At 38.2% G+C, this 16,680-nt stretch overlaps 1 protein-coding gene across 5 annotated transcripts in view; it reads left to right on the top strand.

Moving 5' to 3' along the window:
• MAP3K4 (mitogen-activated protein kinase kinase kinase 4) overlaps positions 1-15,814 on the top strand; it is a 67,709-nt gene extending 51,895 nt beyond the window's left edge. For 3 of the 5 annotated variants that reach the window (XM_072141307.1, XM_072141309.1, XM_072141310.1), the window contains 11 exons: positions 4,339-4,455; positions 6,627-6,727; positions 6,862-6,942; positions 7,203-7,394; positions 8,128-8,198; positions 10,348-10,464; positions 11,636-11,795; positions 12,660-12,782; positions 13,816-13,922; positions 14,567-14,746; positions 15,255-15,814. In XM_072141307.1, the coding sequence (XP_071997408.1) occupies positions 4,339-4,455; positions 6,627-6,727; positions 6,862-6,942; positions 7,203-7,394; positions 8,128-8,198; positions 10,348-10,464; positions 11,636-11,795; positions 12,660-12,782; positions 13,816-13,922; positions 14,567-14,746; positions 15,255-15,275 (1,270 nt within the window). In that variant the 3' untranslated portion in view covers positions 15,276-15,814. The remainder of the gene's footprint in view (positions 1-4,338; positions 4,456-6,626; positions 6,728-6,861; positions 6,943-7,202; positions 7,395-8,127; positions 8,199-10,347; positions 10,465-11,635; positions 11,796-12,659; positions 12,783-13,815; positions 13,923-14,566; positions 14,747-15,254) is intronic. The other 2 variants (XM_072141308.1, XM_072141311.1) reach the window with 2 other exon arrangements.
• Positions 15,815-16,680: the final 866 nt, after the last annotated feature.

The raw sequence follows: 16,680 nt of genomic DNA, 5'->3' as shown, positions 1-16,680 counted from the left end.
CAAGTATTGAACCTATTTGGTTATATTCTTAAAGATTTATTTTATTATTTTATATTGTAAAATGTTGCTGGCAAAGTGTTAACCACTTGGCTGCATCATGCTACATTTTCACTTCCTAATTAGATAGTACACTATTGTGATCTGAAAAGGCGTACAGGAAATCACCCCTGAATCTCAATCTTCTCCTTCCTAGTTTCCCATTGGCTGCTAGCAGCGTACATGGGAGACTGAAGCCAGCAGTTAAAGGAAATCTTCCAAAATCCAACATGATAAACGAGGGGCACTTACTCATTGATCCAGGCATCATGACTGTGGTAATTTTCTCATATTTGTCATCCATGGCCTTCTTCCTTCTAAATTTTTTTAGAAGGAATGAGTCCATGGATAATAAATATTAGGAGATTACCACAGTCACAGTGCCTGCATGTGCCTTTGAGTAAGTGCTCCTGTTTTATCATTCTTGAGTTTGATGGTAGCAACACTTGCAGAACAAAAGATCACTTTCTGTATCAATCCCTTGTGATTTTCTTTTTTTTTTACATCAAAACATTTTTATTGATGATTTTGTGTTTTTTCCACAAACAGTACGTTTACACATAACAAACATTTATAGGCACGTAATGACATATACCAATAGGCCAGTAAAACAGCTGGCAAGACATACATTACATAACATATCCCCCCCCCAGCTGGTCGCAGCCAGCTAACTAACCCTTCCCACCCCCCCAATCCGGTGTCCTTCCTATATTCAACAACAGCCAATATTAACTCAACCTAGATCTAGAACTCTTATTAGTAGACATTCAGTACTTGCCCAATATTAGTTTTTTGGCTAGCAGATACGGTAGTCCCTGTCTTATGGATAATAATGCTCCTGACTGAAGGCCTGGTTGGTCTAGCCATCGACCCCATATTTTCTCGAATTTTTTTTAATGCTTTCCGTTTTAAATAAACTCCATACTCCTTGTGATTTTCTAGATTTCTTCTTTCTGTTTTACTATAGAAAGTTTCTATGTTTACTGCCAGTGGATAGTGTCACTGCTCTGATTACTGCTTACTGCATTCAGAGCAACTGCCACAGTGACCAGGCTATACTTGTCCTGTGTCCTAGGCTGGTTACAAAAACAAAACTACATCAAATTGATGGAGCACAGCAGAAAAGAAATAGGATGTCCTCTTCAAAACACTGAAATAAACAGCTATTAGGAGATCCAAAAGCTGCATATACCATACAGTAGATGATGTGTAGCTGTCAACTCCACAGATGTTTATTCTGTTCTGAAACATGTCCTGTTTTTATATTTTACTCCACGAACATCACGGTTCAGTGATAGAATTTATTTAACTCCCATGTCAATAATTTACAGCTGTCAATTAAATGTCCACAGCACCACCCACTCATTAATAAAATGTCTTTTACTGAATTTGTAATCTTTTTTTTTTTTTTAAATTTTGTGGAGGGGCCCCATTGTTATATTGAAAAAAATGTAATATTAACTCTGTACACCCTTCTGTGCTCTAGTTTTCTCTTCTCTGCAGCTTCCTGGAAGTGCAGGTAGAGCAATGTCCATGCGCTCTGCCCGCACACACTGTATGTTGTCATCAGGTGGTGCCACCACCGCCTCATACAGTTTGCAGTGCTGTGGTAATCCATTGTATGTGTGTCCGTCACACATGCTATTGATCATCTTTCCTTTTATGGACCTACAGGCTACATGCCCTGCTCACTTGAGTATAAGCCAAGTGGAGGTTTTTCTGGCACAAAAATTTGTGCTGAAAAACTCAGTTTATACTTGAGTATATATACGATAACTTGATTCTATACTTAATTCTTACCAAAATGTGACTGTTTCTGTTGTGAATTAAATTTTCCCGGCTATTCGGCTATTCTACTCTTGTATGCATTTGCTTCAAACTTGATTATCTTAAATTTGGTGCTATGAGTACTGTTACTTAAAACCTGGATGTTTATCTTACATGTGCCTAAATTACACGACAGATCTGACATGTTTTTCATGTGCAATTTCAAAATGATATGCGATTCCCCCTTTCTAAACAAAACAGAGCGATGCCCATATTTGCACTACTTGTCTGAAATAATTTTGGGCAGTAGAGAAGTGGATGGAGTCTAACCTCTTCCTGTCTTTGTCCTAAAGCAGAGTTAGTTTTAAGCTGCCATCATGCCCCACAATGCTTTGTAGCGCTCATAAATTAGTATAGCAGCGAATAAAGTAAATCCAATGACCACTGCATAGAGTGCACAAGGGCGGTTCAATAAGTGATAGAAATGAAGACACCATTTAAAAAAAAAAAAAAAAATTTCCAACATAGTCCCCTTTTAGAAAGATACACTTCTCTCAACGTTCCTGACATTTTTTCAACCCCTCCAAAAAAATAGGATTTGTCGAACTCGCCTCATTCTCGGTGATGACTTCCTCATTTGACCTAAAAATGTTTGCCTGCGAGCCATTTCTTCATGTTGGGGAACAAGAAAAAATTGCAGGGAGCCAGATCGGGTGAATACAGGGGTGTGGCAATTCATAACGCGATTCATGCAGTTTGGTGACGACAACTCCGGATGAATGTGCTGGTGCGTTATCGTGTTGAAACAGCACCTCCTTTTTCACCAAATGCAGCCGTGTCTCGTTCAATTTTTTGTTGAAGCGGTCCAATAACTTACTGTAGTATTGTCCAGTGATCGTTCTTCCCTTTTCTAAAAAATCCATCAGGATAACGCCGTTCGTATCCCAAAAAATAGTCGCCAGACCTTTCCGGACAATGGGATCGTCTTCGCCTTCTTTGGAGCAGATTCACCGGGAGAAATCCATTGTTTTGATTGATGCTTAGTTTCTAGTGTGTAATGATGAATCCAGGTTTCATCAACGGTGACAACTCGACACAAAAACTCCTTTGGATCTCACTTAAATTGCTCTAAAAGCTGCTTCGAAGTTAACTCCCGCATCCGCTTGTTGTCCACCGTTAGCAATCGCGGCACCAATTGGGCTGACAATTTTTTCATCGCCAACTTATCAAGTAAAATATTAATTGCAGTTCTGGTCGACACACTTTGCGCACTTTAGTTTCTTCGATCAGCGAGTATCATGTTGTGGACTTTTTGAATGATTTCCACAGTAACCACGTCTGCCGGGCGTCCTGGTCGCTCCTCAAAAACGGATGTTCGCCCATGTTTAAATTCATTGAACCAATATCTAACTGTGGTCATAGATGGCGAAGTGTCCCCATAAACAGCATCCAACTTTGCTTTTATCTCTTCACATTTTTTCCCATCCAAAAATAAAAAGCGAATTAACGAATGATACTGCTCTTTTTCCATCTTGGTGAAAATCACGAAACGCGTCTTATTCAAATGGCTGCCAAATCCAAACTAACCTATCAATCAGTCTGCAATTTGTTTTGCCGTCGTTTGATAGATGGCAGCCCACGATGATAACACCAACTTCCCTCAGGAATGCCCTCTGTCGTCAAACACGGGTGCTTATTGAATTGCCCTCGTACATGCAGGACTATCTAGCGACTAGCCTGGCAGGAGGAGCATGCAGAATCTACAGAGTAGTGCAGTTTTGAAGCTTTTTTTTTTTGAGGTGGTGACCCATGAATGCTACAGAAAAACTTCATGCTGATTTAGAAGTATTGTGTATGGAAGAAGCATGTATGTCATCTGATTTGATTCTGAGTTCAGGACAGAATCTGCATCCCTATCTGTAACAAATTCAACACTTGGATGAAGCCAAAGTTATGAAACTCTTGAGACCTGTCATTTCTGTATAACGGACCCACAGTTTATGTATGTAAATTGAATTCTTCATTATCTAGGGATGGTATATCAATTCAGCTGAACTTGTTTTTAAAATTTTAAAGATCAACCATCTGATCATCAATGATCAAATGTTGTCCAGAGGATGAAAAAATGGCTCCTTTCTTCCAACAACAGAACCACATGACCAATGTTTTTGTTGGTATTACATGTGTATAGAAATGAACGGAGGTGGGTTGCAATACCACACACCATTCATGGTCAGATGTGACACTGAAAAACATGGCTGCTTTCTTACAAAAACAACCTCCAGACAACCCCTTTAATGGTGGATTTTATTTTTTTTTGGGGGGGGGGGTGCTTGAAAGTAAATTTAATGTAGCTAAAGCAAGTGTAGTTTATATGACTTGGAGTTTCCATGAGCTGGCAGAACAATTATCTCCACATAGTCAATCATTCTTTTCTCTGAATCACATAGTGGCATTGTGAAATTCTGATGGCTTCTGATCTCTTGTTTCTTCCTGACCTACTAGAGCTGTTCTTTGTCTCTCTTCTTGTCGCAGCAGTCGTATTTTCTCATGTGATGTGAAGAGTCCATCCAACATCGCTGTCGGTCGCCCCACTGCTCTTTGTAATGAATCAGTTCTGCAAAAGTCCTTCAGCATTGCAAATGATACCAGGTAGTGCCACCCCATCAGGCTTCTGGGTGCACACGAATGTATCTTACCTGCTTTCTCATGCAATTAGAGCCATTTAAAGCTGTATGATCGCATAATTCTTAACAAACCTAACATGGCCTTAAAATATCCTAGAATTTTCTAAATAGTGACAATGTGCTGCAGGTTGGTAGAGCAGCTGTTTTTTGGTTAAACTACCAGTTTGTGTTGTAGTCCTGTAGTGATGTATTTCTCTTATTGTCCTTCATAATCTACTCCTCAGTGCAGTAGAGACCTCTGTGGTCAGAGCAGGTATGTATTACCCACACAAATCATGCATCATAGGCCGCAAGGGTCTTCTAAGCTCCATTTTCTCCCACTGATAACAGGTTGTTGGTGTGAAAGAGAGAAGGGGAAGAGACGGCAACTTTGAAACATCCCCCATAAAAATAAAGTGTATTCTACTGGCAGCATGTAATAGGGCAGAGGGAACTGGGCATATTGATAAATGGGGGTCTGTTCCTGTATCCCTGGATTACTATATCAATACATTTCAGTGGCCACTAGGTTATTTATGATTGTTTTATATTACTAATCGATTCATTTTACATGGCTCCCGAGGTCCAGTGCTTTCAATTATGGTCCTTTGAAAAGAGGTTGGATCAAAATAATTTCTCTATGCTTTTATTGTTGCAAGTGTTTTTACTTCACGGCACTGCTTTAAAAAAAAAAAAATGTATATAACCAAAAGTGAATTGGTAATGGCGGATGCATGGGCAAACCATATGCTGCCATTTATTTCACTGCCTTGACCAAATGCTTTTTTTAAGTTGCCATATTTTAAATTTAGTCTTATCGTAATCTATTCATTTCTTTGAGGAAGCATTTGTTGAACTGTGCCATGTTGTGTGCATGCTTTTCTGTGGTGTAAATCTAGATTTACTGCTTTGTGTCACAGTGCTTGAGATCTGTGGAAACCCGCGTAGCATATTGCTAACCTTATTATACTTTGGTTTTTAATTTTCACACGTTCCTAATGTGAGGTTACTGCTATGTGTTTTGTATCGTGGTATTATATCACATTGCTCATAGCGCCCATGTCAATAGAAAATGACTTCTCTTATGGACTGGTAAGGATTATTCACACTTTATATTAAAGAAAATATTTGGGGCAGAATGAACATCCATTCTTTTATACAATTTTATGGAGCATTATTTCTGAGAGGAATGTATGGTCCACATTACAGCACTGCACCAAAGTATCCTTCAAGGTTCTTTCACACTCTTCAAGTTAAAGGAAACATTCTAATAATATGACTGCTTAGTCACCCATCATCAGAAGCTGTGATATATTTAGTACTTTATTATAATACTATTAGTAAATCTAATTGGGGTGTCCATTGGGATGTATAGTATCCCAAAACAGATCTAAAGCAACGTATGTCTCTCTTTAAAATATTAGAGTGATCTTACCCACTTATTACGTAATATTGTATAATATATACATACATATACTGTATATATGTATGTGTATGCATGATAAACCAGGGACACTTATAATTCCAGGCACAGTGACTGTGGTAATATTCTTAGATTGTTATCCATCGCTTCCTTCCTTCTAAAATAAACGTTTACAATTATGCTAATTATCCGTAAAGGTTATGGGCTTGTTACAGAAGCCCTCTGTGTTCGGGCTTCACGAGCTGTTGTTACACTGTGCAGCAACAGATCTAAGCCTCACCCTCACCCCTGCACTCTCAGTAATATTAGTGGCAGTGAGTACACAATGGAAGGACGGAAGTGCTCCCTCAAAATGTAACAGCCTGCAGCACGGAGGCGCTATGGGAACTGCGCCAGTAGCCTCACTCATTAGCATAATTGCTAATTGTTAATTTTAGAAGGAAGGAAGCCATAGATAACAAATATAAAATGATTACCACAGTGAGTTTCATAGTTAATTGGTATGCGTGTCAGAAGGCCGATGAAAATTGTGCATTTTATTTATTTTTTACTTTTTGTGACTTTTTTTAAGCATCATTTTTGATTGAAAGCACCCTATTCTAAGTACCCCAAAAGAAAAAAATCCTCCAGTACTGCCCATGTAGAACAATACAAACTATTGCCAAAACAATGGAAAGAAAATGCTACGATGCCTTTGACTTGGGTCTCTAATGATTTTATGTTCTTACTTGCAGGGGTTCGAGTGTCCCTGAGAATGACCGACTAGCTTTCATAGGATCTGAGCTGCAGTTTAGATCCCTTAGTCGACATTCAAGTCCAACAGAGGAGAGAGAAGGTAGTCTTCACTTCAATACTTGTTTCTTTCTATTTTCTTTGTGAATATCTGCTCCCCCCCATTGCACCTTCTATATAATATCATTTATATAAATATTAGGTAGTTAAAATGATAGCATTTCTTAATGTTTTTAGAGCCTGTTTACCCGAAGGCAGACCAAGTAGGTTCTACAAGACGAAGTTGGGAACTTCAAAATCTAATAAGCCAGACACGAGGTAAGTTATCAGTCTGTTGTAATACTCCCTACTGCATGTGAAGCAGACAACAAGTACAGCAACGTGTCACCATATTATCAAGGGAATGTACAACTATAGGTACAAATAAGTAACTTTTTGGGGATTAACAGGTTTTAATGCTAGGGATTTGAGGGAATTAGCGATTTTACCATATATGTTACTAATTAGTTTTACAACAAAATGAGATGATGATAATTCGTAGACAGAATCATGTATTTATTTTATTTTTGTTTGCACAGACATTGCAGCCAGGCACCGACCAATGGATACCATTCAGAAGTCAGTCATGATATTTGAGGAGCAATTATATCGAGAAATGAGAAAGAAAAACATAATAGGACAAGTCTGTGATACTCCTAAGTCCTATGATAACTTTATGCATGTTGGGCTCAGAAAAGTGACATTCAAATGGCAGAGGGGGAACAAAATTGGTAAGTCAGGAGATATTGGTGGGATGCTAGAATTTTACCCTTAAAGGGGTTTGCCCATGAAAGTTCTCACATTTTAATCCCATAGTGATGTTTACACAATAAAGATCATTTTTAAACTCTTTACTTTACAATTTTTCAAGTTTTATTGCTGTTTTAGCTCCCATCACTCAGTGTAAGATTCCAGAGTGTGGGTGGGGACTCTCCAACAGACACTTCATGATTCCTCTGTGCTATGAGATGCTGTGTGCGGACAATGTGCTTAGATTATCGGGCACAGGGTTTATCTACACTCTAATTTATCTTCTGAACATTGCAGTATTATCTGACACACAGAAAAAGAGAGAGTTGATGAAGTCCATGATCTGGATATAAAACACAATGATGCTCAGCTATACAGACTTTATCTGTTTGGACCTAGTACAGTAGGTGCCTGTGTCTGAGCTAGTCTTGTAATGCAGGGGGTGGGGTGGGGGGGGGGACAAAAGCCAAACAGCACTGCATCGTGCAAACAACTGAAGTTATTCATGAGAGGAATCTGACCATAGTCAGAAAATTTACGGTTGTATCCAGGAATATCTGCAAAATGCTGTTCCTTTGTTGTTAATAACAGTGAATTAGAGAATGTGTTATTTTGTTGTCCTGAGCATATTTAATAATCTTGCCTTTGTGAAAATTAATTTTAGCCTTGTTTCTAGTTTACTGTACTAACAATCCTGTATTTTTTAATGTATAGGTGAAGGTCAGTATGGGAAAGTCTACACATGTATTAGTGTTGATACAGGAGAACTCATGGCTATGAAAGAAGTAAGTTTTTGGTGAATTTAAAGTATTATTCCATATATAGAAACCTAAAGCAGTTCTTATATATTGAAAACCAGTTTGCTGTAATTTTGTTCCCTTTTTATCTGCATAGCTTTCTCTATTGTCGGAGATTGGTTACCTATGAGATCTAGAAAATTGTGCCCACTTTTGTTATGTGCCATTATCTTTGTAATGGGGGAAAAACAAATTTGACTGCAATAATTTTTTAACTGATTTTAAGAAGTTTCTATTAAATGTAAAGAATTTTGCATAGAGTTAGCATTAAGAGAGAAGTGTTTGCAACCTAACTTTTAGATTTATTTTGTTTGTGCAACCACCAATATGCATTGCTCTGCATTACTTAAAGGGGTCCTCTGGGACAATATATACACGTAGGGCGCTACTGCACGCCCATAGAGCATCATTCATATGTTGTATTCCAGTATATACTTGCAGTGTTCAGTACTTTCCAGTTATTAAATAGTTACTACTTCCATTATGTGCCACTCAGCATGCCCAATGACAAGTCTAGTAACAGTATACACACTTTAACATCGGAGGCTTACACTTGGATGTTACTTGTCCCTAGAGCCAACAGTGTAATAATGTACAAGTCTTCTAAATCGGTGGTGTATGATAGAAATGCAATTGCATAGAAATAATTTAACACATCCGTCCTCCTAGAACCTGATATGGTCACGTAAATTAAATCTTCTGCAGATGTTATTCTTCATTGAGTTATTGTTGCCTGGATACAAAACAATTTCTCCTGACCTACATTCACAAGAATGAGGCAATCCTGACGGCAGTGAAAGCCAATTCCCAAGATACTAACTAGCAACAATGTGAAGGCTCTGGAACATCCTCTGCTTGGACTAGAGGGACAGGCCTCAGCTTTGTGAAGCTTGGCAGCAGAACAAAATTGCCTTTCACTAATGACCAAAATAGTAGAAATATTACATTACATGATTTGCCCTTTCAGATTCAACTCAAAAAAAATTGTCAAAAGCAACAGGGAAGATTCAGAGGCTGTTGGTTCTATTTATAACTGAATATAGAATATTCTTGCAATGTTGTCAGAAACCATTGAGCCATTTGATACCTGGGTACTATGTAATGTCATTAATAAGGAATAGAAATGACATTGACATTTCTACTGTCGTAATTTTCCTATATTTGTTATAAATGGCCCCCTTCACTTTAAAAATTATTCTATTGAAGGGCTCTTAGGGGGAGGGGTTACCAGAGCTTCTATGTGCTATAGCTTCACAGTCAGTTACACTGTGTAAGAGCACGTTCCCCCCTTCCATTGTGAGAGACTACAGCAGGCAGAGAGAGGAAGTGGTGAGGGAGTAGGCGTAGGGAGCCTGTGAAGCTGCAGCACATAGGGGCTCTGGTAATGTCTTCTGGTGAGGCCTTCAGGCTCATTTGCATAATTGTAATAGTTAATTTTAGAGAGGAGGAGGCCATGGATAAAAAATATAAGGTTACCACAATCATAGTGCCTGGATCTATGAGTATTTGTCCAAGGTTTATCATGATGGATTTTGATGATCGATTTCCTCTAATATAGGTTTGTGTGTGTATATATATATCTGGGGGGCTGTCTAAAAAAAATACAAAAAGAACTTGTGCTTACTTCTCTCCCCCCTTTTGTTGTACCGTGGTGCTTACCATCACTGCCGCCTTCTTTTTGCATATATAGGCCAGCGATCACAAGCGTCTGCTTGAGTGCAGTAGCAGGAGCTCTGCTGTATACACACAGCAGCTGGCAGTTACCAGGATTTTGGAGAGAAGCAAGTTCTTTTTTTATTTTTAAAGACCTTCCCCCCCCCAGCCATATATTTAAATGATACCTATTCCTGGACAAACCCCTTTAACTTTAAAAGTGTAGCTGAGGCATCAGGTGGGACTGAAGGAAACACAGGAGCAAAGTTACATTATAAAAGTGTGTATTTTAGATTAAGTTTTAGCTGGTGTATGGTCACTTAATTTTTTTGTGCATTCAATCAAATTTGTTTACTGGCCCCTATCACCATGTTCAATTCAGGTGCTTAGTATCCCTTAAATTTAAAGCTCTCGTTCAAACATTCCCTTTAACATTTGCATATCTTCATTTTAATCTTAATAATCATATTTTATTTTTTTATAGATTCGCTTTCAGCCAAATGATCATAAAACAATTAAAGAAACTGCAGATGAACTTAAAATATTTGAAGGGATCAAACACCCTAACCTTGTACGCTACTTTGGTGTGGAACTTCACAGAGTAAGTATATAGGGTCTATAAATAGTCTCCCGCTGTATGAAGTAGGTAAATTTGCATCTAGATGTAAGTGTTTGTTATAATATAACCAGCACCATATGGAAATGCTAAAAAGTACTGTACATTAGCGGATTCCTCTCCATTTAGGGTGGTTGTCTGCTGTATACAAGAGCAGACACCTGGCTCTAACACCTGCAGCACAGGCACATGTACACACTATAACAAAACTATATAAATTTGCTATCTTCCTGATTATGCTGGCCTAAAGAATAAAGGAGGAAGTGTTATTTGTAAAACCTGTATGAAAATGGTGTGTTTTTCAATTTCATTACATTAGTAGCTTTTTACTTCTTCCCAGTTCATTGCAAACAATATTAAATTATGGATTGCGAAGTATATTTTTTCTCTGCCATTAGCAAGCCCACATGTCGCTTTATAAACATAAATTTAAAAAGATGGTTGCAGAGGTAAAGTGTTAAATGTACATTATTTTTCTACAGAATACCAATAAATTCTAAATAAGCCTTACACAAGTCATTTTAAAGAGGACCTGTCTCCTATAAAAATGGCACTAAAGTAAGCAGCTCCTAGTGCTAGCCTATTTTTAGCAGTGATAAACTGCTAACTTTATGGGAACCCTCTGATAAACCTAGCAGACGCTGCAAAGTTCAATAGGAACGCCGGACCCAGCTCACAGTGGTTCAGCGTTTTCAGAAGGGGGAGGTCCAAGGCGCTGCTTCTTCCACAGACCGCGCTTCCCAGTCCATGGGCCAGCCCCCTCATGAATACGTCGGACCGCTTTGAGCACAGTCCGGCGTTCCTATTTTTCGCAGCAGTGTCTGCTAGGTTTATCAGAGGGTTCGGATAAAGCTAGCATTTTATCACTGCTAAAAATAGGCTAGCACTAGGAGCTGCTTACTTCAGTAAGCAGCTCCTAGTGCCTTTTTTTTATAGCTGACAGGTCCTCTTTATTGCCTGTCCTGTTCTGTCTACTGAGGAAGTGGAAGTGTTTTGCATCTAGGCCTAGTAATGACTTGGATTATGTTTCAATTTACTTTATGTGATAGGATTTTTGTTGACCTTCTTTGCTGTACTGTAGTTTTATTGTACTGACTACTTATTGTAATGTTCGTGTTCTTACAAACAACATTGTGTATATTTACTCTCAATCCAGGAAGAAATGTACATTTTCATGGAATATTGTGATGAAGGTACATTGGAAGAGGTCTCTAGGCTTGGTCTCCAGGAGCATGTCATACGGCTTTACACCAAACAGATCACAATTGCAATAAATGTGCTTCATGAACATGGCATTGTTCATCGGGACATTAAAGGTAATGGAAATGCAAATGAAACATTTCTTCTGCCTCATAATAATAGTAATATAGTTAATCTTTATTGATGTAGAATCTGTAGCTACTACGCAGGCGCGAGATCTGGAAGCAGCCGGCCTATAATGTAGGCAGGCTGAGGAAGTGCGGAGGTGGTGGACGTTCAGTCAGTTCAGGAGTACTCTTTCTTAATTTGCATATTTTTAAAAGTTTAATTCTACACTAACGAGAGATCCATAAGGCATTTACCACTGGAGCTACTTTACCAAGTATGATCCAGACATAAGTTTTCCTATAAAATCTTCATATTGATGCTCTTTACATAGAGTATATATTTGGGCAGATGTATCAAGTGGTTTGACAGTATCAGATTTGTCAAAATTGCAAAATAATAAATCTATCTTAGGTTAAGCGTGTCTATTTTAACTTTGCAACTCCAACTAGTTAACTTAGTTTACAGAACAATATGCCAGATTTGGGCGCAAATTAGCTCCATTTAGATTGATTATACCTCTTTTGTGTTAACCGTCACAAGTGTATAAAACTGTCTAAAAGCATTGATACACGAGTATAAATTTTGGTGTCACTCATGTTGTTGACAGATTACTGTAATAAGCAGTGCCCCAATTACTTTGTGTTACAGAATCTAAACCATGGTTTCTTTTTTCATGTTAGGAAAAGAATCCTCACAAAAAAAGGACATAAACTATTTTTTTTAAATGCAATACCACAATTTGAGTTTGTAGCCGAAACAGACTTTTTGTAGATATTTACATCATCAAATTGTGTTCCTGAACTAGTGAGTGATAATGCACCATTTGTCTCTCATGCACCAAACTTTAATATTATACGGTATGTGACCTACAGGAGCAAATATTTTCCTAACTTCTGCCGGCTTAATAAAATTGGGAGATTTTGGATGCTCCGTGAAGCTGAAGAATAATGCTCAGACCATGCCTGGGGAAGTAAACAGCACACTGGGGACAGCAGGTAAAAAGACTCTCTTTTTTTTTTTTTGGTTTTGAAAGCCATCAGCACTATAACCACTTAACTACACTAGACATGTTAATACATCACAGTTTTATTGAGGATCGTTCTTCTCCGTATAGGTTATGGGGGGCATTTATCAGTGCTTCTATTCCAGTTTCTGAAATATTCACAGTTTATTGCACACTATTTTTGAGGCCACGTCATGTAGTTGTGGTGGGGAGCAGCCACCAGTAAAGTCGGTCATTCCTGCCACGTTTCCACATACTTTCTAAAATCTATGGCAGTATGATAAATTCCCCACTATGTTTCTACTGTATAATAAAGCAGATACTTGACTTGTTCAGTCTTGATGCTGAATGTAGCATTGCTGGGGTTTATCCCGACTCCGGCACCTAAAATGTGGACGTTTTTGGGCAGCGATCAGCTGCCATGGCAGCTTGGAGCTTTTCACAATATACTGCAATGTAGTAGGATCAAAGTGTATTGTATGATCATTCAAACACCTTAGGAGGCCTGAAGAAAAGAGTAAAAAGTAAAAGAAAATTGAAAAGATCAAATCACCCTCTGTTCCTTTGGACACACATATGAACAAATTCTAAACACGTTGTCCCACATTTATCAAAACTTAGTGCAGTTTGTTCTATATGCAGTTTGCCTCTGATGAATCTAGTACACTCTGAACACTCCAAAACTGGTGCACTTTGTTGATGCTGCAGAAGTGTGTCGCCTGTCAGTAATAAATCTCGTACAAACACACACATTTTTTCTGTCTTGTCGGACACAGTGCAGCTGCAACACAAAACTGGTGCAGACACTTTATAAATACATGTGCAAGTGGTTTGCACTTTCTTTTCAGTGCAGTGTCAGACAGAAAACTGACTCAAACATGTTAATAACTGTGGGCCAATAGGTATCTCTATACCCTATTGAAATATAAACATAATTATCCCTTATCATTAACAAGAAGTGATAAAAGAAATGCAAAAAAATTGTCTTGAACCATTAATGAAAAAAAACCCACTTGTTAAAATAGCATACATGGCACCAGAGGTCATCACAAGAGCTAAAGGAGAAGGGCACGGGCGAGCAGCTGACATCTGGAGTCTGGGCTGTGTCCTTATTGAAATGGTCACTGGCAAGGTAAGAACTTCACAAATTACTGAAATAATCCGGTTTATTATAAGAACTGTATAGCGTAAAAGATTAATATAGCATTAAAAGAATACTTTTAGTTGATCTAGTCAGTTGGGTGTTCCTGATATTTTTGTGTGGCTTCCTCATTAAACCTAGTTACATGCTAATAAATGTTTACATTACACATCTAGAAGAACAATGAGAGGCATCACTTGCACTAAAATCACCAAGCTACTGCTACTCAATCCCTGCAGCGAGTTACAATGTATACTGCAGTCTTTTCTGTGAAATAGATGTACAGACAGTGTCCGGTTTCAGAAAAGAGAGGTTGTACTGAAGTTGAAATTGTATGCCGGTTGTATTTAAGTTGGAAGTGTAACACCAGCAAAATTATTTTTTGGTCCCTGAGACATTTGGATTTAAAAAATTTTGGGTTGACCAGGAAACAAGGAAAAACAAAAAAGCCTCCTTGAAGACACCCTTTGGATGCTGGTAATTTGCTGAACTTGAGCTGCAGAGAGGTCACTGTAGGCAGAGATGTCTGTATGTAACTAGGAGTCATCTGTATGTCGAGTGTTCTTAAGCTGGGGACTGTCTGTAGTTGGAAAAAAACTTGCAGTCATAACGTTTTTGTTTTTTCTATGGAACAGAGGCCTTGGCATGAATATGAGCATAATTTCCAAATAATGTACAAAGTGGGGATGGGACACAAGCCTCCCATTCCAGATCGTTTGAGCCCAGAAGGCAAAGATTTCCTTTCTCACTGTATGGAAAGCGATCCAAAGAAGAGATGGACGGCTAGCCAGCTCCTGGACCATCCCTTTGTCAAGGTTTGTACCATGGGACCTAGGGTAATTTTACTTTTTCTTAATGTACCTATCACATTGAAATCTCATTTAGATATTCCACATGATACAGTATAGAACCACGCCTACAGGTTTAACCCTTTTACTCCAACCTGTAGACTCTCTGGTGCTTTTATTTCCTTTAGTATAATTTTGACCCAACGTCAAGGTGCGGCACTGAGTGTATGAAGAGGGCTCTTCGCAGTTCACGGTATTAAATACCACCACTAGCACGTATAAATTGTTATGCATACAACCAGCACTTATGAGGCTCTGCACATGGAAATATAAAAGTTATGGAATTTTGAAAGTAAGGAGTAAAAAATGGAAACAAAAACGAAAAATGGGCTCTGTCCTTGAGTTAACGGGTGAACGTGTATATATATATATATATATATATATATATATAATATCATGTGAATAAGAAGTATGAGCTGATAACACTTGAGATTGAAGTCATAAAGTAACCATCAGTCTCTGCTTGTGATGACAGGTTTGCACAGATGAAGAATGAAGCTATCCAGAAGATGGGGCCTAATAGATTTCAGCGAGTCATCTCTTAATCACTACTGTATGTAATATTTACATAAAGACTAAGCTGAGGCACACAGTGCAACGTCATGTAATACCGTGACCTAAGACTGCACCGGTGACGGCCGTCACCTCTCCTGCTGCTGCTCTTGTACATGTTATTTGGCACATTTTCTTCATGTGACAATGTCCTGCACGTGTTTTTTGTTTTTATAAAAGCTGCATGTTTCGGTGAAGTGCCATTACTACTGTACATGGACCATTGTGTTTTAAATTGTTCTCCAGCTTATTTCTCATATGAATGAGAACTGTAATAAACCTAGTACTGTTTTCAGCGTATCAAGCTCTGACGCACGTTGTAGTATTACCATGCATTCTGGACCTTGTAAATGTTTCTTCTCCCCCTGTATGTCGAGTGCACTGTGAACCTGTCATTTTATGGCCAGCTTCAGATTTGTTATGCAAGAAAAAAAAGGTTGGAAGAACATTTTCTTAATAAATGGTTTATTTTAGGACATCTAATGGTATTTTGTTCTGGTTATCTGAAATCATTTAATGAGGGGAACGAAGGAAATAAATAGTGTTGTAATGGGATATAGGTTACCTGAACCTCTGCATCAAGATGAAAAGATCACAACTATATCAAAACATTTAGAAAATTTTTTGAGGGTCATATTTTACAATATGGAGGTAAGTATCTAAATCTCCTTGTGTTTGGTTGAACAGCTCTGAGAAGGGAGGATTAACCCCTTCCCCCTTTGAAAATAATTCTCATTGCTAATGCTTACTTCTTTCTCACTGGCTGCAGTAAGCTATCACTTCTCACAGCAAAAACAAACAGAACAGAAAAAATAGAAAGAAGAAATGATGGTCACACTTTTAGTCTCTAGCTAATAGAAATGAATGGTATATCCTGTCGATAAAACTAAAGTGAGAAATAAGGTATGACTTATTCGGGTACCAGAAATGAATTCTCTTGTATGTAATCACCACTACACCTCCAGACTCAATCCCTGCTGACACGCAAATCCTAACAGGTGTTTACAGCAACAGATCATCCGATCTGATACTAAAGAATGAAGGATGGGCACCATAATATACATATTATGCTTCACATTGTACAACATAATATGTTTATAACATATATGTGATGTTTGTATGCTGCATCTGTGATGTGTATTTGCTTTATGTCTATGGTGTGTATATATACAGTGTTCGTCTGTATACGGCACTGGATGTGTGTATATGTAATATGTGAGTGTATGTGTATAAATTGTTTGTTATGAGTGAAGAACTATATTTTTATGTATATAAATGTGTGTGTATATGAGTGCAATATGGATATTTTTAATTGAGAAACCTGCCTCTCCTAGTTATGCTACTGGTTT

Source organism: Engystomops pustulosus, chromosome 3 (genome assembly GCF_040894005.1).
Source record: "Engystomops pustulosus chromosome 3, aEngPut4.maternal, whole genome shotgun sequence".
NCBI lineage: Eukaryota > Metazoa > Chordata > Amphibia > Anura > Leptodactylidae > Engystomops > Engystomops pustulosus.
This window is presented reverse-complemented; position numbering and strand designations above follow the sequence as displayed.